Raw genomic sequence first — 26,027 nt, forward strand, 5'->3', positions numbered from 1 at the left:
GCTGGACAAAACACTGCACATATGAAAAGACTCTTATACAGACCACCTAGCATTATTTTGAAATTTCAGTTCTCTTATTTAGTTTCATTTGGAGAGCTCCACATACCTTCACAATGTAAGAGCTTGTCTTTGCAGAATTAGCACCAGCCTTAGCCTTAAGGGAAACTTAAATCCAAACTTAAACCACTGCATGTTGCTGAGGTGAACACTTTTGGATGGAAGGTTTTATTCGTTGCTCACTTGCAGATTTCCACAAGAGACCATGCCAGGTCTCCTAATAGCTGCAGATCCCAGACAAAGACAAACAGAAGCTTATTAGTGTTAAGTTTTTTAAACCTATCAGCATTACTTTTATCATACCACATTTATTGAAGTGTCAATTCAAGTATATTTTTCTATAGTGCTTTTCACAATACACATTGTCTCAAAGCATCTTTACAGATTGTAAGAATTATAGAACAAAATTCGCTTATATTCAAATTTATGTATTTATCCGGAAAGAGCAAGCCTGAGGCAACTGTGGCAAGATGGTATGAGGAAGAAACATTTAAAGAATCCAAACTTAAAATGTGACACAAAGAGCATGATTATGAATCATTAAAACATTACAAACATCATGAAATATCATGAGCACTGGAGTGATTATCAGGATCAAGCATGGGGTTAGCTTCCACTGTTATGCTGATTATACCCAGCTATATATCTCATCAAAACCAGATGAAACATCTCAATTGGCCAGGCTAACTGAGTGTGTTAAAGAATTAAAAGATTGTATGACGTATAGCATTCTATTAATAAATTCTGATAAGATGGAAATTTTGCTAATTGGCCCAAGAAACAATACACAGAAGCTCCAGCAATTCAACCTGCATTTAGAAGGATGTACTGTAACTAGTTCAACAGTAAACGACCTGGGAGTTATTTTAGACAGCAACTTGTCTTTAAAAATCATATCAACCAAGTTACAAAAACAGCCTTCTTCCACCTTAGACATATTGCTAAGCTAAGAAACATGTTATATATATCTGATGCAGAGAAGCTCATCCATGCTTTCATGACCTCCAGAATAGACTATTGTAATGCATTACTAGGTGGTTGTCCTGCTTTATTAATAAACAAGCTTCAGTTTGTCCAGAATGCAGCAGCCAGAGTTCTCACAAGGTCAAGAAAATATGATCATATAACCCCAATCTGATCATCCCTACACTGGCTACATGTTAAGTTTCAAATAGACTACAAACTACTGCTACTTACTTACATAACACTAAAGGTTTAACTCTCATGTATCTATCCAGTCTTCTAACACGTTACAGTCCGTCACAAGATTGACAACAAAATTGAAGACAGGCTGTCATCAGCTTCTGTTTTGTTCATGAAGCGCTCTGTGTAAAATGTAATGTTTTAAAGTCATTTTAAAGTCATTTTTTTTGACAAACAGACAGAAAAACATAAAATTTTACACAGAGCGAGCAGCTACGCCTCTCTTCCTACGAGGAGGGGGGGAGCGGAGCATGCTCTTACCAACCTGATGACCTGTGACACGTGCCGTTCAGAAGCTCGATATAGCTTGGCCAGCCAGTGAGAATAAATTGATGAGTTGAAGAGACGCTAGCATGCTATCTCTCCCCGGGTGTGGCATCTTCCCTAAAACCCCTGACATTACCTACCAAGCTCCTGCGCACTACCTCGGCGCTGTTGGGTAAGGCTTACGCCTCAGAAGGTCAGGCCGCTGTGTGTTTGCACACCATGTTGGTACTGCAAGCATACCAAGCTGACCTGCTGCGGGAGCTGGATCTGGGAGATCCCTTGCGGCCAGTTTTTTTTTTTTAGATCTGCCGTACAGCGGATTTTGTGCCTTCCTGCACCCTAGAGCGGGTTACGTCCCCAAGGTGCCCTCGTCGTCCCACGACCTGTCAGGCATTCAACCCTCCTCCATCCCTGAACTTTTCATCTGCTACGGCCCTCCAAAAAGAGGCCTTCTTGCTCACAAGCAGACGCTCAGCAGGTGGGTAATTGACGATATCGCGTCTTCTTATGGGTCCTCTGGTCTCCCTGCTCCATTCGGAGTCAGGGGTCGAGTGAGCTCTGACCCCAAATGGAGCAAAGAGACCAGAGGACCCGTAAGAAGACGTCTTGGAGGGACCTTTGTGAAGCTGCGGGGTGGACCACCTTTACCAGGTTTTACAGTCGTGACCTCTGTGCCACTCCTGGCACCTCTGTCCTTTGACTCAGTTGTGCTCATTCACACTAGTCAGGGACTAGTTGGTGTAGTGTTATTGGACTCTCGTTCCCAAAGCGTTCCGACGCAGTTCGAGTTCCGGAAAGGGAATGTCTCTAGGTTTACATATGTAACCCTAGTTCCCTGAGGGAACGAGAAGCTGCGTCTCTAGCCACACCTCCAGTGCCCCTTCAGCGCTTTCTTTTACGTTTACAGAAGCTGAAGCAGTCTTCTCTCCAGGTGCGCTTTATACTCCCTGGTCATGACGTCACCCCGCCAGTGACAGCCTGTCTTCAATTTTGACTGATTAGACTCATTATTTAGAGCATGGACAACGCAATCCAAAGCGTTCCGTTTGCGTCTCATTCCCTCAGGGAACTAGGGTTACATACGTAACCCAGAGACATTTTTCCTTAACACACATCATTTACTTTAATTCTTAAATTCTATAAAGCTGCTTTGAGACAATGTCCATTGTGAAAAGCGCTAAGAAATAAAAATTTGAACTTGAACCTATTGTCCTTTTTACAGTCTTAAGTCAGTTGGAGACTTAAACTTTACTCAAGTTGAATAAAAATAAAAATAAAAAAACCACTGGGTCTCTTCATCAAACTGTTTGTAAACACATTTATTTGTACATTGAAACCTGTTATTTGTGAAACCTCCGTATTCAGTAAAATTAATTCTATGGTCCTGGCTGCATGTACATTTGGTTGAGCTCCAGTACTAGAAGAATTTTTCTTTTTATCCACCATTGTGTGGTTTTCAGATTTAATTTAAGTTCAAATTGCTCTATAAAACCATTTCCACACATCTCTATTCAAATATTTTTACAAACATGTCCCATGATAAGTAGTGCAGGACAAAGTAGTTCACTTTGTTACTACTACTCCTAAAGTAGGGTCTGAAGGGAATAGGGATATGAGAGGAAATATAGGCATACGAAGTGGACTAGATAACATGTAAGAGCCTGCTTGCTTCATGACTTAATAAGTGCTTTAAAGGACTGTATCAGATATTAAAGCAATAAATGAATAATACAGATGTACACTGGTGCACAAAAATTTCCAGTCTTGTGTTCAGAGTTTTTAAAAATGTTATTAACATTCCATCAAAATTATAGTTATATTCCTTTGTTTTCTGAGTAGTATTAAAATTTAATTATTAAATTATTCATATTCACAGTTAATGCTGCAATTATACTACAACTGAATGTTCTATTATAATGTATACCAGATAACCTATTTCAGATCATTACACCTAACAGGATTGCACACTTAAAACTGCAGACATCATGGACAAGTTTTACTGATTTATGCTTTCTGTTTCTGATACAAAAGTTTAAAGATGATACAGTCAAGCATCTTTTTTTGCCCTACTGTTTCATGGATATATGGGTTTCTTTAAACTCTCTTGATAGCATCAGGACAAACCAATGAGTGGAAAGATTCTAAAGAAGGAGTACATCAGCAAAATTGAGTGCTGGACCGCTGATTGAGATATGAGATATATGTTTAGGGTGTGAGCATGTCCGTGGAGATGTCAGACTTACACACAGGCACACACACACACTGATAATCAGGGTCTCATCAGGACTAAGAGGCTCCTCTGGTTAACACAGACTAAACCTGATAGACTCTGGCACAGACTATATCCAAGAAACCACAAACAAACAACAGACAGCTGTTCTATTGTGGCAGTTTTTCCTCAGTTCATATGATTAAATCTAGTCCAAAAAAGGTTGTTTCTCGTGTTATAGCAACATGATTTTTATATTTTCAGTTTTTGTTTTGTTTGTTTAGATCAAAGATACCCAAACTAGGGAGTGTGGTGACATTTTATTTTGCCTTCCATGCCATATAAAAAGAGGGATAAAAAGGAAAATTAGAAATTAGAATTTTAGAATTAGTGTTTCTATTTTTTTTCCCAGTATAAATAATTTAATTAAACCAGAAAATGTTAAAAATAAAAATGCGAAGCAGGTTACATAGTATGTTTATTTATTTGTTTACTTATAGATATTGTGGAATTATAAATGAGAGAAAGCATTGCTACTTTAATAATACAATACAGTTTGCTATTTGCTCTAATTTCTTTTAATTTAATTTAATTTATATAGAAAACTAATGCCGTAACAACCAGGTAAACAGGATAACTGTATATTTGTCTAGTTTAAAGTGTAAGTGATACTGATTTAATTTTGCATATCTCAAAACATTCTTTACTCACCTTGACATAAATCAAGATCTTTAAATCTGAGAGAAGACAAAATAATAGAAGGGAAGGGGTGGGGCTTTTCTTTATGTCATGTAAAATTGGAGTTCAGGACAACTGTGTAGTGATGTGGGGGTTTTTTTTCACACAAGAAAGAGACCTTTGTGTATGGCTATTCTACATTATTAGATATAACTGTAATTGGATCAAATGTGTCCTCAAATGTAAATAATGGTGAGGGGAAACACTTGTAATGTGTTGTAATTAGAAAAGAATAGTTGAGGTTTCGGGTTGTAAAAGTGGCATCAGGACACCCCTTGTGGACTATTTTCCAATAAACACTTTTTCGTGTTTTTTTTTGTCTTTATTCAAAAGTCTGAATTTACCATGTTAAACAATTTATCACATACACAAGTTATAAAGTCAGCTTGAAAAAGAAATTACACTCCAACTGCTCTTTCAGTCTGACCCAATAGACAAATTACATAAAATGATACCAGGAAACATTCCCTTGTTCTCACACCTCTATTATTGAGCATGTTTAAACTGATGTTTTACAATATGCCTTAAAAAACCTTCTAAATTACTAAGGTAGACCTTATTGCTAACATAAATGTAAACCATCCTTTGGGAGCAGATGGAATAATCTAGATTACCCTAATGGATAAGTGCGACCAATTTACCATGTTTTTCACAAAAGCTACAGCCATCAAATTGAGTCAGTTCTTGGTTTTACCAGGAATAAAATGTTACACTTATACTGCTTTAGAGCTGGCCAGGACACCTTATTTCAAGGTGTAAACATTCTCTGGGCCCACGCAGAGCTCTCAAATTGAGCTGTGTCAAAATTATGCACTGCACCTGATGGTATAATAGAACCCCGAGGAACAAAACTGTCCAATTCATCGTAAAAGGAAACTAAAAATAAACACTGGCCTGCTGTCCCAGCTCAGCCTAAAGGCCAAAGCAAACAGCAAAGTGATACGGAGGCATGCAAAACGAGCCACCACAGGAAATCAAAAATAATTATGCGGATAAAAAAACCATAGCTTGGGCCAGTTACCACAGAGTTGAACGGCACCACTTCAGCGTTCCAACCGCTGCCGGAAACACACTGGTGGGTATGAAGCTTCTGAAAACATGCTACTATAGAAGCTTCATGTGGATTACAGTGTGGGCTGTCCAAATAGTCACAGCCAGATTTTTACACATCTGTATTGGAAACAACCTCAAAAACATCAGCAAAACCTTACTAATAGGCAGTAGTCGAAGGAATACAAAACAAGTAAAAATACTGCTATAATAAAAGATTTGTTTTATAGGAATACATAGTGATATATTACTTTCCTCAAATGTCTATAATGAATATTAATCCATAACTGTTACAGCTGTTATATTTGAGAACAGCAATGAGTTAGCTGAAGTGAACACCACCTCCATTATTAACAATATATAAATAAAATGAATATTAGTTGGCTACTGTCTTCAAATTCTACTGAGGCTTTTGAAGCTTGCGGGTCTCTTTAGCTAGCTCGTGTTAATTCATGCACGGTCTTAGTTATATATTGTAATTAGCGATGTTAGACGATGTAAATAGAGGGCAAGGGATGCTCATCTCTTTCAGCTGTCTCAGACAATGCTATATCTGACTAAGCATTTGGCACCTGAATTGCATTTGTTGTTAATATTATTTAATTTGATTGAAATCTTGAAATGTAAACATATAAAATGTGCACATAACTGTCTTATATTTTGCAATTTTATTTTATATTTTTAATCCTTTTTTATTTTCTTTGTACATGTACTGTACATTATCTTTTACACTAAAATGATGATTAAAAAAATAACTGTAGGTAACTTGACCAAAATATAAAAAAAAAAATAAATGTAAATACTCAAAACACATACTGTTTAAGTGAGACATGTACCAAGTGAGCCAAGGACTATAATAATATTATGTGTATTACTTGTATGTATTAATTTCGATCCGATATTTTCAGGACTGTATAAAATAAGAATATGAGGTTATTTATGGCCCTACCGATAATGACTCAACATTTTTCAAATGAATATGAGATGCACAAATTTATAGGATGCACAACTAGCAGATTTTATCTGTTAATCCCTCTGATACATGAGGTTGATCCGTGCAGCTTCACTGCCTGGTTACAGTGGCTTGCTATCTATATTCAGGAACCCTGTAATGAGATCTTGATGCCTGCTCTAAGCAGCAGATTAGGTGAGTTCAAACTTTTTTTTCTTTTTCTTTTTTAGGACCAAAATTCACTGTCCGGTGCTGAACAATCAGTGCTGTAGTCAGCAAGTCTTGCATTCTTTACATGTTTTTACATTTGTAATTTCTTTAAAATTAAATGATTGCAGAGTGTTCATTTAACAAGTGTGTACAATATGTGCTTACATACCAAAGCTATAGAAAACAAACAAAATGGCAGGTCCGAATTCTTGATTAATTGCATGCACAAGCTTTGGTTTAAAGGAGAGATAGGTGTCGGTTTACTTGGGACTTGTACACCAAACCCCAACTTTTGGATGCACAAAAGTTCCCCACACATATTGCTGGAGGCATGCCCGGGGTCTACAGGCTGACAGAGATAAAAATGGAATTTACATTGCTGTTAACATCTTTTCACTTTAGTGTTTTCAGTTACCAAGGATATTATGGTTGATATTGTCTCTGGTGTATATATATATATATATATATATATATATATATATATATATATATATATATATATATATATATATATATATATATATATATATGTATATATATATATATATATATATATATATATATATATATATATATATATATATATATATATATATAATATAGTACAGACCAAAAGTTTGGACACACCTTTCATTCAGAGAGTTTTCTTTATTGTCATGACTATGAAAATTGTAGATTCACACTGAAGGCATCAAAACTATGAATTAACACATGTGGAATTATATATGGAATTATATACATAACAAAAAAGTGAAAAATGTCATATTCTAGGTTCTTCAAAGTAGACACCTTTTGCTTTGATTACTGCTTTGCACACTCTTGGCATTCTCTTGATGAGCTTCAAGAGGTAGTCACCTGAAATGGTCTTCCAACAGTCTTGAAGGAGTTCCCCTGAGAGATGCTTGGCACTTGTTGGCCCTTTTGCCTTCACACTGCGGTCCAGCTCACCCCTAAACCATCTCGATTGGGTTCAGGTCCGGTGACTGTGAAGGCCAGGTCATCTGGCGCAGCACCCCATCACTCTCCTTCTTGGTCAAATAGCCCTTGATGCCTTCAGTGTGACTCTACAATTTTCATAGTCATGAAAATAAAGAAAACTCTTTGAATGAGAAGGTGTGTCCAAACTTTTGGTTTATACTATATATATATATATATATATATAAATATATGACAGGACCATACAAATGTGTGTATCTTTCAGTAGAGCAGGTAAAATTTGGTGCTTTGAGTACAATTATCTGATCACTGGATGTAAAACATGGCACCTCATGGCAAAGAACTCTCTGAGGATTTGAGAATTACAATTGTTGACAAAGATGGCCGAGGCTATAAGAAGATCGATAACACACTGAAACTGAGTTACAGTACAGTGGACAGGGTCATACAGAGGTTTTCCAAGACAGGTTCCACTCAGAACAGACCTTGCAAGGGTTAATCAAACAAATTAAGTCCTCCTGCTGTGTGTCACTGAGGGAAACATGGATTCGACACATGACATTCTGATGCAGATCATGATGCCCACCCTTCAGAAGCTGGGCCAAATGGGAGTTTTCCTACATAATAACGACCCCAAACACACCACCAAGATGACAACTGCCTTGCTGAGGAAGCTGATGATGAAGGTGATGGAGTGGCCAAGAACGTCTTCACACCTGAACCCTATTGAGCACCTGTGGGGCATCCTCATGCGGAAGGTGGAGAAGGGTCATGTGTCTAACATCCACCAGCTCAGTGATGTCATTATGGAGCAGTGGAAGAGGATCCCTACAACAATCTGTGCAGCTCTGGTGAATTCCATGCCCAAGAGGCAGTGCTAGATAACAATGGTGCTCACACAAAATATATTTACATATATATAAACACACACACACACACACATATATATATATATATATGTAAATGTATGTAAATATATTTTGTGTTATATTTTTATGTTGCTAATCACAACTTATATATCATATCCTTACTTGTGTTTGTTTGTTTCTGTTATAGTTCTGCCTGTCAGTGGTCTAATTTATCATGTTTGTTACCTCACTGTGTTCACCTGTTCTGTGTTCAGTTTGGTTTTTACTTTTGGACACAAATTATTGCTTGTGTAGTTTGTCCTGTGTATTTTGTGTGGTTTGTCTTTTGTGGGCATGTAGTGATTGCTTCTGTTGATGCTGCTGGTGTCAAGTTCTAATTGTTTTGTAATGATGTTTTTTTTGCCCTTTCAGTTTTGCAGTTAATTGGAACTAACTGCACATAGGAACTAAAGATGTGGGTGGGGATTGTATCTACTATAATATTCCCAGTAATTGAAACACTGCAGTGTGACATGACGAAAAGAGTTCATCATGTGCCCAGTTTTCTAGTCTAGACTTACAGAATGATGCAGACTTTGCTTTACTGTGATGCTGCAATCCTACACTGACAGGTTCTCTTCTTTTCCTTAATAGAAATCTAACACTGTGTCACAAACGTCACAATGGCATCACCAGTTCCATCTTCACAGAGACGATCCGGGCTGTTACCATGCAGCTGTCAGAGACTTGGCCATGTACAGAATGATTCAGTCCTCATAAGAGTGTAATGGGTAGACCCATGTGTAAATGTGCATCCAAAGCAAGTATTTTAGTCTAAGATATCAAACATTTGGCAACACCCCAGTGGGTGAAACCTGGTAAAGCTGCAGACTCTAAGTCAGAGTCTCGGTAAGAGCAGTAAACCTTTGTATGTTTTTCAGACATTGAGGCTGAAATATTTCTTACCTAAATTTAGCAGACGAAGCGTCTAATCGTCTCCAGCAGCACCATCTTCCAGCAACATTTCAGACCAGTTCAGGTGCCTGGTTCCATGTTGTTAGTATTTTGTTATCCGGATTTCGTGTAATTGCGAGTGCAAATTGCGCCATATGTTAGTTCATGTGCTGTTTGGCTGTCTGGAACAGACTAGTGTTTGACGTGCACTGAGCATCTGGTGTCGCAGGTTAATTGAGGGTGATTAAGTTGATTAATAGCTTTGTTTAAAAGAAAAACACAAGACAGAAGGGTTGGTGTTGCTGGGCGAATGTTCCATAGGAGGGGACAGGCCAGAAGGTGAAGAAGGTAAAGGGCCTCTGAAACTGAGAATGGCCACAGTGAGGAAGGTGCGAGTTGCCTTAGGGCCATGGGCTGGAGGTGCAAAGCTCCTGATGCTTACATGTAATGCTTAGAAAAGTAGTGTTTTAGTGCCAAAGAAAAAGGTAATATTGACATGAAACTTCACTTTAGTAGCCAGTGTTAATATTTGTCTGTGTCTGAGTATTCCTTGCATATGTGATGTGTATGTGCCATAGAACAAGTGTGACCAGAGGAGCAACCATAGGTTTCATCTTCCATCAAGTAAATTTTAATGCTTTTTTCACATTTTGGATTTAACTCTGGTTGCATCGATTCGGAACTGAGTCCCTGAATGAGTTTCGAATGGATATAAAGCTATAAACATTTTAGGAAAAAGAAACACACCAGCCAAAGGCAAAAATTGCTAAGCAAATACACATCCAAATAACTTCTAAAAATATGTGTAAAATACAATGCATTTTGTAAACTGTCAAAATATGTAATAGTAAAGCTAATAATAGAGATTTCGTTGTTTTTACTGTTTTTTAACTACTTTTAAATAAGAACAATTACCTTAAAACTATGGAATGTAGCGGTAAAGATGTAAAATTATGCAGTGACCAAGACAAATGTTTAAATCATTTAGAAATATATCCTTTCAGTGTTGCTATTAAGGCTTCATACTTGGCAGCATCAATCAGGAGGCTTTTTCCAAGTTTTAGAAATGAATTCCTCACTGTTTCTACTCATGTTAAAAAAGAAAACTACTTGTTCAGGAAAAGCAATGTAATCTAAGGTGAACAGCACTCGGAAAGAAATTTATACATGGGCTTTAATTTCACTATTTACATTGGGACATAGAGGCAAATTCCATTCTGCTGGTCACTATGAGCAATATATTGTCCTATTTAATGCATAGAAAAAAAAATGTATGCTACATATGTTACAATTTTTGAATTTTATTGCTGTTTTTTTCTTTTCTTTCTTCATTATAATCACTGATATCATGGTACCAAAATTATTATTTTAATTATTTACTTATACCAGTGTTCTGTTAAATTAAGGTTTTGATTAGTCAGAAGATTTAAATTATATAAAGACAATTTAAAGAATTAAACTGTATATAATAACTGATATAGCAAAGCTTTCTGTGAGGAAATGTTAATTGAAGGAGTCTCAGGTTCCAGTTCATGTAACAGTCAATATGTTTTTCACATTTGACCAGATATTTAGGACAAAGACAATATATATTATTTTGTCTTATTAATTACATTTATGACTTACAATTATCTCATTTATACTGAGCAGGTAAAGTCTAAAGGCCTTGCTCCAGGGGCAAGAAGCAGCAGCTTGGTGGTGCTGGGATTTGAACTCACAACCTTGTGATCCAAAGTATAATTTCTCAACCAATCAGCTACCAGTTCCTGTGGAAAAAAAAGAGGCTATAGTGGGTATGATGGTTTATAGATGCTATAAAATGATAACAGGAATTTAAAAACAATAAACAATATTATGCAGAAGTGAAACACAAGGTAAGCTGTTATAATGCTGGGATATATGCTGTTCGCATCAGGCCTTCTGATATTATCCTATAAAAGCAAATGCAAGTGTTTTATTTTTCATACGTCACATGCTTGTTTTGATCAAAGGCCTAAACTGCACAGTAGTTTACCTCAGAGAATGGATGTGATGTATAGCTTACATCTAATGAAAATTCAAGTAGACCGAGGTCTCTTTATGTTTCACCGCCTGTACGGCCCACGCATGAAGCAAAAAGCTGATTCTGATTGTAAGCGAAACTCTATGCTGCCACCCCATACCAGAATGAGCTGCGATCCCTAATCCAACCTCTGGTCCTGTTTTCTCTGAGAATTCACAGCGCGAATTGTCATGCCTGTAATGATAATCCTGTTAGAAAAAATAACCCTAAAACATGGCGCTATTCTTGGCTGGTGTGCAGGCTGTACAACTGGGATGGATACTTCTCTACTCTATCACGCCATCTCACTTCTCCGACAATCTGCCAACTCAACTCAACTCTCTCTCTCTCTCTCTCTCTCTCTCTCTCTCTCTCTCTCTCACATTCTATCCCTGTCTCTCTCGCTCATTTACTTTCGGTCAAACAGCAGTTATTACTTCAACATCCCACATTCATTTACTCCTGGAGTTTGACATAATCAGTGGAGGTTTATGTGTCAATAACCCTTCTTTTTTTCATTCATGGGTCTGGCAGTAGTGCAATCAATCATTTAGAATAAGGTGTCAATATGCTTGTATGCCACTTTTATGGAGCAGCAACCACATAACACGCATGGGTGGGTTCTTTTTCCAGGACTGTTGGCTGTTATGGCTGTCCGGTGGTTAAGGTTACCCATAGAGGAGAAACAAACCCAGGCACAGTAAATACCTTGCTAATGGTTTCATCGGGTGGGGAACACAGCTATGTTCATCTAAATATTGCCACCTAGACTAAGAAACTCCAGAGGCATTCAGGCATCCTGTTGCTATAGCAGGTCACTTAAGCTGCACACAGTGAAGGCTAGTTGACATTACTCTGTTTCTATGGTTCTTGGTGTAAAAAGAAATTGTCAAAACATGACTATGCTAGGAAGGTGTATTTATATGGCATTGAGATGCAGCACCTTTTCGGAACAGCCCGTGTGCTCTCAGCTTCTGTAGTTTGAATCAGGAAATCTGTGGTTTATGCTTTTGGAACAGAGAAAGATGGATACCGGGAGCTGAAGGTAACTGTATAGCTACACAGCTGCAGCAGTGGGCACAGACCCCATGCTGGCTCAAAGAAATCACCACAGAAAGAAAGAAAGAGACAGTTTTAGAAGTCCTGGGTGGACAAGCCAAACCTTACAAGCAAGACGTGAAATAAATCCTCATCATTCTGCATCTGTAACATACAGACAGGTGACAAATTAAACTCAACATAAAACAACCCTAACATAAAGTGGTTTAGTAAGGTGTGGGACCCTGACAAAGCTGCCAGAAAAGCTTCACAGATTTGGACAATTTTACAGGTTTCTTCTCAGGAATAGTACTGTAGCATTAAACATCAAAATATATTTCCATGGTTGGTGTTTTAATGGTAATGGGGTAGAGACTCTAACACTACATGAAGAAATACTGCAGCAATAGCCTATGTGTATATATTTAAAATGATTGTAGATCAGACAAATGTTCCTTTCTTCTCCATTGGGATTTGTTTATTCGCTCCTTCTCAAGTTCAAAAACAAATCTGCTAAGAGTCTGTGATGCTAATTGAAAGTGTTAAAGTTTACCACAGAGAAAATCTAACCACTTTAATATCTTGTCTTATTTATAGTCGTAAACGAATCACTTAATGGCTGAGCATTAAAAGCTACTGTTATCACCTTTTAGTTAATAGAATCCCCCCAGGCCAAGACCTTTTTGACTGTTTTTCTTTTCAGGAAATAGTATCTGGCAATAATCACATGAACAGTTACCATCACATTGACACATTTTAACCAAATAAAATATTTTAAACTCATCAGCACTGTGGCCCCTTTTTATCTGGTGCAGCAGGTTAGAGACAGAACACCAAGCACACTGAAAGAGACACCTGCGCTCAGGGACTGGGCGGTGTGTGTAACCTTAGATCTGCATTTGGGGGGATTGGGATCGTATACCAGGCACAGGGGGTCAATGTGACAAATTCTGCCTGTGTAGGGAGCTGGCAGTGGGATCAAAGTGGAGCATGTGAATCCTGATACGAAACGTTGCTGATATCCTGTCAACAGAGAAGAGATACTGACGTCTAGCTTACATAAACGATTTGGGGGTGACTAAGAGCAGCATGTAAGCATAAATAAATCCATGGTGGCAACATTTTATACCATATACTACAGGGCATAAGAGTGGCTGGGTTAGCAAAGTCATGTGTCAAGTGTGGAGAGCTTAAAGAAATAATGTTACTGAAATGCAAATAAGAAAAGGAAAACTTTCACTTTAACAAAAGTACTGGCTCCGAAGTTGTTTCTTAAAGTGGGGGAAAGCAAATGCTGTGGTCGAGCCTGCTATCTGCTCCGTCAGCATGCCGAAACTTTGGAGGGAAAAGAATGCTAATGAAGTTGCATAGAATCTCTGAACAGTAGAAATGTGTACACATCCAGTATTTAGGAGCACTTTGCATTTCCTTTCATCTAGACAATTTTTTGGCAATATGAAAAGATCAGAATTCTACAAAGTTGGAGCCTTGGCAAGTAACAACTTGGATACAAGCATTTTCTTCTTTTCACATTAGTTTTTGAATCAAACAAATTGCAAACAAGTATTTATAGTTTTTTCTTATTAGTGTACAAAGTGTGTAGATACGTTTTAGCTAGCATGATCCTGTCTGGAAAATAACAGGATTGTGTTACAGCTACAAAGCTACACAGGTTGGGTTTTATAGTCATTAAAACATTCTGCAAAGGACACACATTTGTTTATAACCTATGCAAATCATAAATGAAAATACAACTGACTTTAAGCACTTATTTATGCGTAAAGGTTATGTGCCTTTGTTTTTGTTGTTGAATAGTTAGCAGTTAGGAGCTTGGCCAGAAAATGTAGCATTAGCAGTATTAGCTATTTTAAAGTATTTGCAGAGTATAACTAGACGAGTTTTATTTGAAAAATAGCTTCCTTTATACTTATAATTTCTATTAATGCTCTCATTGTGCTTCAAGTTCATTCCTTGATATAATAATTTGTCCATCACAATAGCCAGACAGAAATAAAAGGACTTTAAATGCTATACAGCTACAGCACAGCTACCATATAAAATGCTCCTATGTCTGATATATGTCAAGTGTAAAATTCATTCTGAACAAGACTCACTGCTGCCCAGAGTCTTTTTTTCACCCTTGCATGGAAATGATTAAGGTTCCACTGAAAGCGTCCTGATGTGGTGCCCCTATCTACACTCTGAGATATGCTAAGATAGAGACAGACAAAGAGGAGGGCATGGCGCTATCGCTCGTGTTGACGCCACACGGTCCAGGGATGTCAAAACTATCTTACTCCCCTATGAGAGAAATTGTAATGAAGGAAGAAGTAAAAAAGAAAAAGAAAAAAAAGAGGTGGGATACAGATCAGCTGCAGGCTAAACAAACCTGCCAAGGCTCCAGAATAAAATCAGGACCGTGTGAGAATAAAGAAAAATGTTGCTAAGGCGACTTTATCAGACGTGTATACTGAGCTGAAGTCACCCGCGTATACAATTGGTTGAAAAGGGATTATGATTGTATACAAACCCGGCGTAGAAAGATTCTGTACTTTTTTAATATGTTGTTATTTTAAGTGTGATGTTTAAACTGCGATTGTTCCAGGTCACCATTGAAATGGAACCATTGTTATACCAAAATGTTGATTATTGCTCAATTCTGATTGGTCAAAAGGTGATTATTTTTCTAGAACAGCACAGGCCTGCTTAATTTCAGCACTAACATTACATGCAACTATAAACAGAGAAAAATCAGTCTTTAATTAAGAAAAAAAAACAGCACAGGGGTATGAAGCAGCCTGTGGAGTTAATGTTATTACCCTGTTATGGAAAAAAAAATGCAGTAAAAAATTGAAGTTTCAGTAGTTTTAACTGCATGGCAGTTTAAAGGTTTTTACTGTTAAAGGAAAAAAACATCATATATACATCTTTACTCAATCCATTATGTTTTATTAATATGGAAAATTGCCATAATAAATATATACCCTTAGCAGTAGGGATTTTTTATTTGTGATTTTGTTTAAATATGACAAAAAAAAGGATTCACACACCATTAAAATGATGCCATTTAAATCATTTAAATGAATACATGATGAACATTATGTATTTTCCCATATGATGTTCATGTACCTTTATGGTATACCCTTCTCTGAAAATACAACCATATTAAATAGTACTTTTATGTATCTTAATAAGCCCAGTACAAATGTATAGTTATTATATAATTAGGGGAAAATAAAACTTAGGTGTGAACATAGAAGCTGTGGTATGAATATATGATTAACCATAAAATAAATACAAACATTTAAACATAGTATTAACTAGCACACAATATGCAACCAGAGAAATATTAAATCTAAATATTACGTTTCAGAGTATCACCTGCAGGATGGTTTCCTCTATTTAAAAAAATCTAGAAAAATAAATCACTAAAATCTATAAAAGTCAAGTCTACAGAAATTACTTATCATCTCATGAGCAAAGCCTCGACAGAAAAAGGTAAGGGTCTAACATTCTTGATCGAGTTAGGTTTAGAGGCCCAGTCCTCCTGTGTGCGTGATTCAAACCCTGAAGGTCTGCACTGCTTCTCGGGCTGCTCAATCTGTGACAGCACTTTCGCCTGGGCCAGAAGAGAAGCGTCTCGCTTTGACGTGACATTCAGTCTGTCAGCGGCACCGGTCTCTGGCATGCTGTGAGACGAGTCAGCGGGGACTCTTTCTGTCTCTGTATTTCCCCTGTTTTTGCAACAATAATAATGTGAGCTTTGAAATGAGGGCTGAGGAACAGATTCCAGACAAGACACCGTTCCACTGCAGGCGTCCAGTGATTTTCTGGATGGAAAAAAATTCTGTGTTGTGAGGATTTCCCTTGTACAGTGCTCTATAGCTCTGTTTTTTAATTCCTGTGCATGGCAGTGTAGATCACAGTCAAACACCAGTGGACTGGACTTATACATGGGCATGTAGCTGGGCACACCTGGATCAGACAATGGGCAGAAGCAAGGTGAGGGACCTGGAGACACAGTAGCCTGAAGGAGGACAATTTTACGAAGCTCTTCCATCTCTCTCTGTCTGAGCTCTCTCTCCAGCATCACGCTCTCCAGCTCTTTATCAGCAAAAGCTCTTCTTTTCCTCATCTTAACACTAATTGGAGGATAGTGGTGTCTCGACTCTGATGCAGGTGATTTATAGCCTATGAAGAAACAAAGCACATTGTACTTCTTATTACCAATTTATCTTTTGGTTTTATATCAAAATAAGAGAAAAATATATTTATTTATAACACATGCACACTAGCCTTAATATCTGAACACCATTATAATGTTTCAGAAAATACATTTTTGCATGTTTGAGGATCTCATGCAGGTTTGCATGCACACAGTGTAGTGTGAATTAATATATATATATATATATATATATATATATATATATATATATATATATATATATAAAACTTATCTTCAAAGCATCTCATTACACTGAGTAATTATCCTCACCAACCTTCATCTGCATAATTTTAATTACCTTAAATAATCACAAATAGATTCTCTTCCTGCCAGAGGGATCTGTAGTAATGCCTGAGCTAATCCAATTTCTCTCTGTGGATGGGTTAATGCGATATGTGTTAATTAACGCTTACCCTCTAGTATACTCTTGGCCAGAAGGCTAGGTGTTTTGGTGAAGCGCTGGTAGGTTTGGCGTCTCAGGAAAGGAGAACTTCTTGGAGCTTTCTTACTCTGTTAATGGAAAAGCAGCTCTGCATGAACATTGTGACTTTAGTAGCCTGTTATGCAGTTTGATCTTGCGTGAGAGTGAATGGCAAAACGAAAAATATCATTCGGATAATACTAATTTATTATATATAATATTTTTACTGTAAACAGTCATAGATTCTAAAAAGGTAAAAATGCAAACAAAAAATATATATTCAAGCATATTAAAGGCTAGTCGCAGCACATGTTTTGAGTTATTCATGCTGGAAATGACACTATTTATATAACGTGGTGCCAAAAAAAACGTGCAAAAAGTGATATATAAAGAGTTATGTGTGCGTTTCAAATCACAAACAGAGTAAATACAAAAGCATAAACATTTTACATGTTTTTGCACCTGCGCTTTGAACGAGCAGACACATGCACGCACATACACACACCTCTCCGGCCTGTTGCCTGCGGAGCGCGACCTGTGCGGCCATCACGCGCTGCCTCTCCAAAACCAGCACGCAGCTCGCGCACCGGCATTCCCTCCAGCGGCACGAGCGCTTATGGCCCTTGAGACGCGACACGACGCCGTGGTTGCGACAGCGCGCGCACTTCGGGCTGCGCACCGGCGCCCTTTGCGCACCCGGCGATCTCTGTGCGTCGGTTTCCTCCAGGGCTTCAAGCTCGGATTGGTACTGCTGCTGCCCGGATTGGTGGTGCTGCCCGTGGTGCTGCCTGTGGTGCTGCCCCTGCGGCTGCTGCTGACGGTCCGTTCCCAGTTTAGCGGCCATGTGGAAGTGACAACGCGCTCACCGTTTGCTTCTCGTTGGCGCGCATGTAGGCTGCTGTGCCGTGATTTGATTCCCTGTCCAGAGTTTAGACGCGTTAGGCTCTGATACAACAACAGACTGTTGGTGGTGGTGGTGGTTGTAAGCTTTTTCGTTGTTCCCCTGAACGCTTCAGAGCGACGTTTAGGGACGTGAAGATGACGAATGAACTTTCAAAGTGCCAAAGTCTGAGCTCATCTTCTCCACGTGTCCGTTTATAAACCTGCATCGTAGGTGACTGTGAACGTCACCCAGGTTGTGGTGTTCAAACCCAACTCCTCCTCTCCTCTCTGGTTACTGCTCATTTACAGAAACTTCTTATTAACTGCCTGCATTAAGTGTCTGTTTTACCTGTGTACTGTGTGTGTGTGTGTGTGTGTGTGTGTGTGTGTGTGTGTGTACACAGGTGAAACAAAGAACCTGATATATATATATATATATATATCTCAGGTTCTCTCCTGGCCCACATTTGTTTCAGATTATATATATTTTTATAGTTGTATTAATTTAAACTTCCTTTAAACTGCAGTCCTGTTTGTTTTTGTTAAAAGAATAAAGAATATAAAGTACAGAAAGGTGACCTGATCTTAGGATGGACTTTATTTCAGTTTCCCAGACTCCTTAAACTTATTTATCAAGGATGAAGTTCAGTTAACTTTTAAAATGGTGATATTATGCAGGTCAGGTGTTGTTCTACCACAACACAGTAGGATTATACAGTCTAAAACCAATTTTAAATAACTGAAATAAATCCGAGCTCCTCTCAGAAGCCCTAAGGGAGAGGATTAAGTGTAGCCCCCATGTGGTTGAGTTTTGTACTGTAAGTCCCTGGATGTGGGAGCTGAAATGAACATTTGAACCCTAAAGTGCGTGTAAACTTGTCTCTGTACATCAGCAGAATAGATTTGGATTGAACTAAAATACAGTACAGTTTTGAAATTAATTGGACAAACTGAGATAATAAATATGAGTTTTAATACTTGAATGCCAATCCTTTGTAGCAGATGACTGAACTCTGGAACCTATAGATCTCACCAAATGGAGATTTTCCTCCTTTGAGATGTTTTGTCAGGCCTTTACTTCTTTACCTCGTTTAATAGCTGCTTGTTTATATGCCTTTTTGAGTCAGTTTTGTCTTCAGTAAGTGAAAAGCATGCTAAACTGGGTTCTGGCAAAGGCAACTGTCTTGTCCATTTAAGAAGCTCTTGGGTTGCTTGCATAGTATCTTTATCATTATCTGTCTGTATTGTAAAGCATGTTCCTGTAAGTTTTTGACTCAGAATTTGACTGAATTGGAGCACAAGGTATATCTCTGTACACTTCCGAATATATCATGTTACTTGTGTCAGCAGAGGTGTCATCAATAATCACTAGTGACCTAGTTCCTTTGGAAGCCATACACAGCCATGCCACAACACTGCCTCTTCTATATGTTTGACAGTTGATGTGGTGTGCTTTTGATCATTAACCCTTCTTTTTCCTTCTCCACACCCCTCTCTCCCTATTCTGCTCCAAGTTCATACAAAGAGTTCCAGAGCTAAGCAAGGTTTTTCAAGATGTTTTTTTCACTGTCTAATCTGCACTTTCTCTACTTGAGCATTTAGTACCTCTTTTGTATTTACCTTCATGAAGATGTCTCCTGATTGTACACTTTGATACAGATCATGTACCTCCTCGAGAGTGTTCTTGATTCAGCTAGATCAAGGAAAGAAACTTCTTGTGCTGTTGCTGAGATCTCCAGTGTGCTCATGCTTTTTAAGAACATGCCATGTTTTTGCATTTTTATGGTCCGTTTTTCAGTCCGATGACGCCTTCATTCACTTTTTTGACACCGCTTTTGATTGGATTGCATAGTAGGAGTTCCCAAATGCAAATTCAATACTTGGAATGAAAATCCAGATATGAGTCTGTTCATATCTGTCTTTTACAGTAGTATTACAACTATTGTAATTTACTTAATTCATCAAGCAGTTAATGCATTAGTTCGGTTAAACCCCTTGAATTGAAGCTGAAAGCTTACACTTCAAATACATCTGGATTACTTCAATATATTTGGAGGTGTATAGAAGCATAATTTTACAAATGCTTATGGACGGTACAATATAAGAACAATTTATGTGTGCTGTCTCAGATTCTCTACCTGTTTTATTATCTATTCCTCTAAAGCTGTTTGGTCATTTGTGTTGTCCCTGAGTATCTGAGTATTGAGAATATCTCAATTATAATTTGCCATATAAATAATTCATTTGCCTTCCCTGCCTACTGAAGACTTGTTTTTTCTTTTTGCTTTTTTCTTGAAATAAACTTTTACTTTTCCAGGTCTATAGTGATGAGACTCTTGTTTTTCTTTTAAGAGAGAAACTCTGAAGCTATAGTATTTAACCTCTGTTGAGTAAAACTTCGCCTTCTCATCTTTCGAGAGTGCTCGAAGTTTGATTTTCAGACCGAATGTGAGCTGAATCCCAATCAAGCTTCAAAGAGAACGCAACATCACTTCGGCTCAGTTCAAAGCCTATGCTGCATTAGATTCATGACGGGTTCACCTTTGGAGAGCTTAGGACCTGATTCTTTGTGAGGTTCTTTTTAGTCATTTCTGGGTGTATGCACTGTCTCTGTTTTGTTTGCCCAGGTTCAGGAATATGTAGAATTCTGAATGTCATGTCCTGGCATTTCCATTTTGTTTACTATGTTAGCATTTACCAAAGCTGCATTTACATTTACATTTACATATAACAACTTGTGCCAGACGTCCTTATCCAGAATGACTTACAGATGCACTTTTACCATCTTCACAACAACACGTCATGCTAGTACAACAAAATCATTTTATAATTAAAGTGAAATTCAGCATACAATCAAGTGGAGACGTTTGGGCAAAATCTTGGACTCAAAGAAGCCAATGCATCTATATAAGCAGAGGCCCAAGAGTTTTGGTTGAGGGTAATAAGAAATCAACATATGCAGTGAATGAAGATAAAGTGAAGTCTACAGCTACTGGTTCAATTATCAGCAGGTAGTCAATTGGCATTGTGGGTAATGTATGAAGCTGTTAGGAAGAGAGAAAATGTCAAGGAAATAACAACTATGCTCAGATATCCATTGTAGGATGGATACTGAAGTGTTTAGTGAACAAATTAGTTCTTTCTCTTTAAGAAAGTTCAGTGGCTGTTTGAGAAAGTTAATTGGACCACCATGGATATGCCTGGACATAAGTTGCTTGTGTACCTTGCATCTTGAGCCACGTTGACTGATAGTATTATCCTGCAGTTCTCCAAAGATCCCCAAACCAGCTTCTCCTCAACGTTGTCTCTCTGGGGTTTAGATGACCACCAGGCACATAACTGTCAGAGAGGGGGGTTTAGAGTCATCAGCATAGGAATGTAACACTTACTTACACTAATACCTGGTTATCCAACTAATAATTCAAATTAGCAGTGAAGGTCTACACCCTATGAAGACAAGTTCTGTTTACTGAGCTGTGCGCTAGTGAGATGAAACATGTTTATGGTAGTCCTATTCCAGTTTAAAGGCCTTTAATTGGACACATGCCGTATGAGCAGAAAACAACCAGATGGTGAAGCAAAACAGTTGCTACATGCAATGCAGACAGAATGGAGAAAACTGTAAAACAATAAAAAGACAGATCTGTTTGATCATTGCTGCATATGTGCACGGTCCATTAACTAGTATTAATCTCAGTATTATTATTATACTTTTTGTCCAATTACTTATATGTAAATTATAGTACATATAAAATTAAAAGTTGTCTTGATGTTAATATGCGGATATGATTTAACTGGTAACTTAAGCAGCTCAATGTAACTGTTATAAATAAAATCTGCATTAGAACTATACAATATGGACAAAGGTATTGGGACACCCGTCTTTTTCAGCCATACTGTATGTGGTTCTTCTCAAAAATGTTTCCATACAGATAGAGGCACACAATTATATATGATGTCTTTCGACTTGAACTAGGAGACCCAAACCTGTTCCAGCACGACCATGCCCCTGTGCACAAAGTCAGCTCCATGAAGATCTTGAGTGGCCGGCTCAACCCTACTGAACACCTTTTTGATGAATAAGAACACGGAGGGCACCCCTGGCCTCCTCTGCCATCCTGGATGAATGAGCACAAATCTCGACAAGCACTAACACATCTAGTGGAACTTCTTCCCAGAAGAGTGGAAGTTATTATAACAGCAAACGGTAATTAAATCTTGACCAGGTGTTAATAAATTGTCTATAAAGTAGTGTATATATATATATATATATATATATATATATATATATATATATATATATATATATATATATATATATATATATATATATAAAACAAAAACATCTTATTATACAGATACTTCTAGTATAATAGTAGTATATAGTATATCTTTAATACTCGGTTTTTAATTAAATTATAAGTTTACAGGACATATAAGCATGCAATTGTGACAGTGTGACTAGTAATTATTACCTTACAAACAAATATTGCACCTATAGCATTCATTTCCATGTAAATAAAATAATATGTAACAATGTATTAGAAAAAAAAACGAAAAAAAAAATTAAAAACTGGAATAAGGCTTTTTAAAATTATATTTAAGCGCAATAAATGACAGTACTCGCTGTAATTACAAATACAAATGTACAAAATACTGCTGGCATTGAGTTTACTTGATATTATTATGAACAAAATTGGAACAGGGTAAAACCCAAAGTATGTGGACACCCGGTGATCACATTTTAGATCATTATATGTGCTTTTGGAACGTTGCGTCCTCCTTATCTTTAATAATAAATTTCACTTTTGTGAAATAGCTTTTCATTGCAAACTATTGTCAGATGAGAAGGACTGCCTTTTGCACATGGGGCGTTCTAATTGATCGCAAAATATAAAAGTAAGGCTCTGTGAAAACTTCTCCAATTCATTAACTTTGGCAGACCATGTGGTCATGGATCTCGGTTTGTGCACAGAGGTATTGACATGCTAGAACAGCTTCAGCCTTTAAGTTCCTGTAAATGAGAAATCCGTTTGCTACAGCATATTATACATATCTGTACTTCAGTACTTCAGGGGAAGTAATGACGAACAAAATACTTTGTTACTCTACTTAAGTAGATGTTTCTGGAATTAGTACTTTCTTCACTATTTATTTTTTGGACAACTTTTTACTTTCACAATTAAATTATTTACACAAATATCTGTTCTTTCTACTACTTAACATTTTTAAACCCGGCTCGTCTGAGAACAGAGACATTCCTGATCATCATCTTCTCTCTGCTTGTGTTCTATATGGTGGCTGTTCAGCCTGGATACATTCAATAGGTAACAAAATTTGAAATTATTTCATATTAATATATTAATATGAGGTGAGGTCCAGGTACCAGCGTGACACTAAAACCGGTAATAGTAATGGCTACTTTTTACTTAAGCACCTGTCAGACCCCAAACTACTTTACTTTACACGATTATTTGTACTTCTACTTGAGTGAAGGATGTGTGAACTTTTGCCACCTCTACTGTACTTACAACTTTGTGGCAAACGTTTGGAGAAGAATTATGTCTGGGTGCAATGATCCAGTGTCCACATACTTTTGTCCAGTGTATTCTGCCCGATTTACTTGAACTCTTAAGAAAAGGCTGCTAAATGCGAACTCCGCCCCTAATCCTTACTTTCACCTTTGTAAATTTGAGTCATGCAAATGTGTAACAATGTGCATGTCCGACACTATGTGTGTTTACTCTTTTATCTGTGGCTCTACACTGAAAGGAAGTTCTCCGCTCTGTAAAAGAACAAAATGGAAATATAAGTGACTTAAAAATGTAAATTGATGACGGCCGACAGTTTATGCTAGTTCAATATGTTTTTAAGTGTCTGATTTGTGTGATATCAATTGCCATATTAATCCTTTACCTACTTCTAGATTTACATCATGACGATTTCTGATTTACCGAATGGATTTGGTGTAAATACCCGCAAGAGTTCAATGTTTAAGCAATATAGAACCATATATAATATATTTATATAATTAATATATAAATGTATAAAAAATATATAATATAATATATTTATTCACTGTACATATGCTTACATATATTTCACAAGATGTAAACATGCTTCATATTTATCTGCACTATTTGCACGATGTGTACAATGAAATGACAATAAAATTCTATCTATCTATCTATCTATCTATCTATCTATCTATCTATCTATCTATCTATCTATCTATCTATCTATCTATCTATCTATCTATCTATATTAAATCAATAAGAGAAGCACAGGAACAACACATCTTTCAGATCTCATCTGAAATCACTGTGAAGTGCCATTTTGGGTCACAAAAGTGTTTCACACGTGACTGAGTTATTGTGTTTTAGACGTGATTAGCCACATTTCATTGGAATCCTACAAGAGCTAGAATTATACTTGTGCTTTTAAAGCCATAAGTGAGGCTTTTATCCTACTTCAGTGCCTGATGAGGTACGATGGTGTTCGAACTCCTATCATGTACACCAATCATTTCTAAATTGCTGATAATAAAACCATTGAAACAAACCCGTACCTCTCAGTGCCATTTCAGTTCACGCCTTTTCTTCTTGGAACAGTATGAGTTTGGGATGTGATGAAAAGAGATAAAAGGCAGGAGGGTGCAATGCATCGTGTAGCAGCAGGACTCCTCATTTCTGTCGTATTCTGTGCAGGTTAATGAGATCTGCTAAATAATGCATAGACTGCACTGCCCTCATGTGTCATAGGAAAGAACAGTTGCTGTCTGCCTTTGTTTCCTGTATTGTACGCTTTTACTAACTATTACAGAATTTCTCGAGGCACTAATTATGCAACAATAATGAAATGTTTTCTTCTCGTACCACAGCGCTTGAGCACCCATTAAAAATTTACTTATAAAAAATCTATTAATGAACAATGAACAATTAGGATATTTTTATCATGTGTAGGTTCACTTAATATTGTACAATGTTGACATTCTGTTAGCACTTGCCTCATAGCATGCCCTCACCAACTTCTCTTTTCTCTATCTCTCTCTTTATGGAAGTATCACAAATGACATTATATGGCAAAAGTATTGGGACACCTGAATTTTCCACCTTAATAAAAAGTTGCAGGCACACAATTCTATATGATGTCTTTGGGTGCATTAGCAATGAACTTTCCTTTCAATTTGATCTTGGAAACCCAAACCTGTTCCAGCATAGCAATGCTCCTGTGCACAAAGAGAGCTCCATGAAGATATGGTTTACATGGATTAGAGTTGAAGATTTTGTATGATCTACTATAGAGCCCCAACCTCAACCATATTGAACACTTTTTGGATAAACCCCAGGCCTCCTTACTTCTTAGGAACCTAAGAAGAGTGGAGTTTATTATATCACCCGAGGGGGTCTTAATGTGGAATGGGATGTTGAAAAAGCACATAGGAATCTTATTGGCAGGTGTCCACAAACTTTTAGACACCATATAGTTTACCCACAAATAACAAATCCCTATGTCTGGAAGATTGTTACCTAGTGGGAAACCTACTGACTTATTAGAAAGCATTAATAAAGACTGAAGTCTCTTTTCTTAAATTTTATATAAACATCTCCTTACAGAAAACATCTTCAGAATCAACAGTGATGTGGTATAATAGAAAATAAACCCACCAATGATGACGATTTTAATTAACCTCGATTACCATGTAGTATTATGACAGATGTGTGTGTTTTTTTATTCTTACAGTGTGAAAAAAAAACATTACATGATTGCCATGTATGACTATTTAAAGGACACAGCACTCTGGGTTTAAACAGCTTTAACGTCGTTTTATTCAAACCAGCTGCACAAACAAAACTGATAAATATAATTACAATGCCATGTCCCGAAAAAACAATGCAGCGATGCCCTGAGAACATTAATTATGCTTCTTGAGAGCTTTTTGATATAATTGAACAGATGTTTAAAGACAGCAAGGCAGACAATTAGCAGATGAATT

At 37.3% G+C, this 26,027-nt stretch overlaps 1 protein-coding gene across 1 annotated transcript; it reads right to left on the reverse strand.

The window, feature by feature from the left end:
• Window positions 1-15,911: 15,911 nt before the first annotated feature.
• Window positions 15,912-18,351, reverse strand: dmrt2b (doublesex and mab-3 related transcription factor 2b). The gene is made up of 3 exons (XM_046854163.1): window positions 17,655-18,351; window positions 17,142-17,238; window positions 15,912-16,694 (listed from the first exon to the last, which is right to left on the reverse strand). The coding sequence occupies exons 1-3, from the start codon at window positions 17,991-17,993 to the stop codon at window positions 15,970-15,972; spliced, it is 1,161 nt and encodes a 386-aa protein (XP_046710119.1). The 5' UTR covers window positions 17,994-18,351; the 3' UTR covers window positions 15,912-15,969.
• Between the last annotated feature and the right edge of the window lie 7,676 nt (window positions 18,352-26,027).

The sequence above is a fragment of the Silurus meridionalis genome, chromosome 1 (genome assembly GCF_014805685.1).
Source record: "Silurus meridionalis isolate SWU-2019-XX chromosome 1, ASM1480568v1, whole genome shotgun sequence".
NCBI lineage: Eukaryota > Metazoa > Chordata > Actinopteri > Siluriformes > Siluridae > Silurus > Silurus meridionalis.

What these genes read in the sequence shown, in the direction of transcription:
- dmrt2b (XM_046854163.1), bottom strand. Translation starts at nt 17,993, where the DNA reads ATGGCCGCTAAACTGGGAACGGACCGTCAGCAGCAGCCGCAGGGGCAG. An exon ending in GCAGGCAACAGGCCGGAGAG is followed by an intron (nt 17,239 to 17,654) that starts GTGTGTGTATGT and finishes TTCCATTAACAG; the next exon opens with AGTAAGAAAGCTCCAAGAAG. An exon ending in GGCCAAGAGTATACTAGAGG is followed by an intron (nt 16,695 to 17,141) that starts GTAAGCGTTAAT and finishes GTTTCTTCATAG; the next exon opens with GCTATAAATCACCTGCATCA.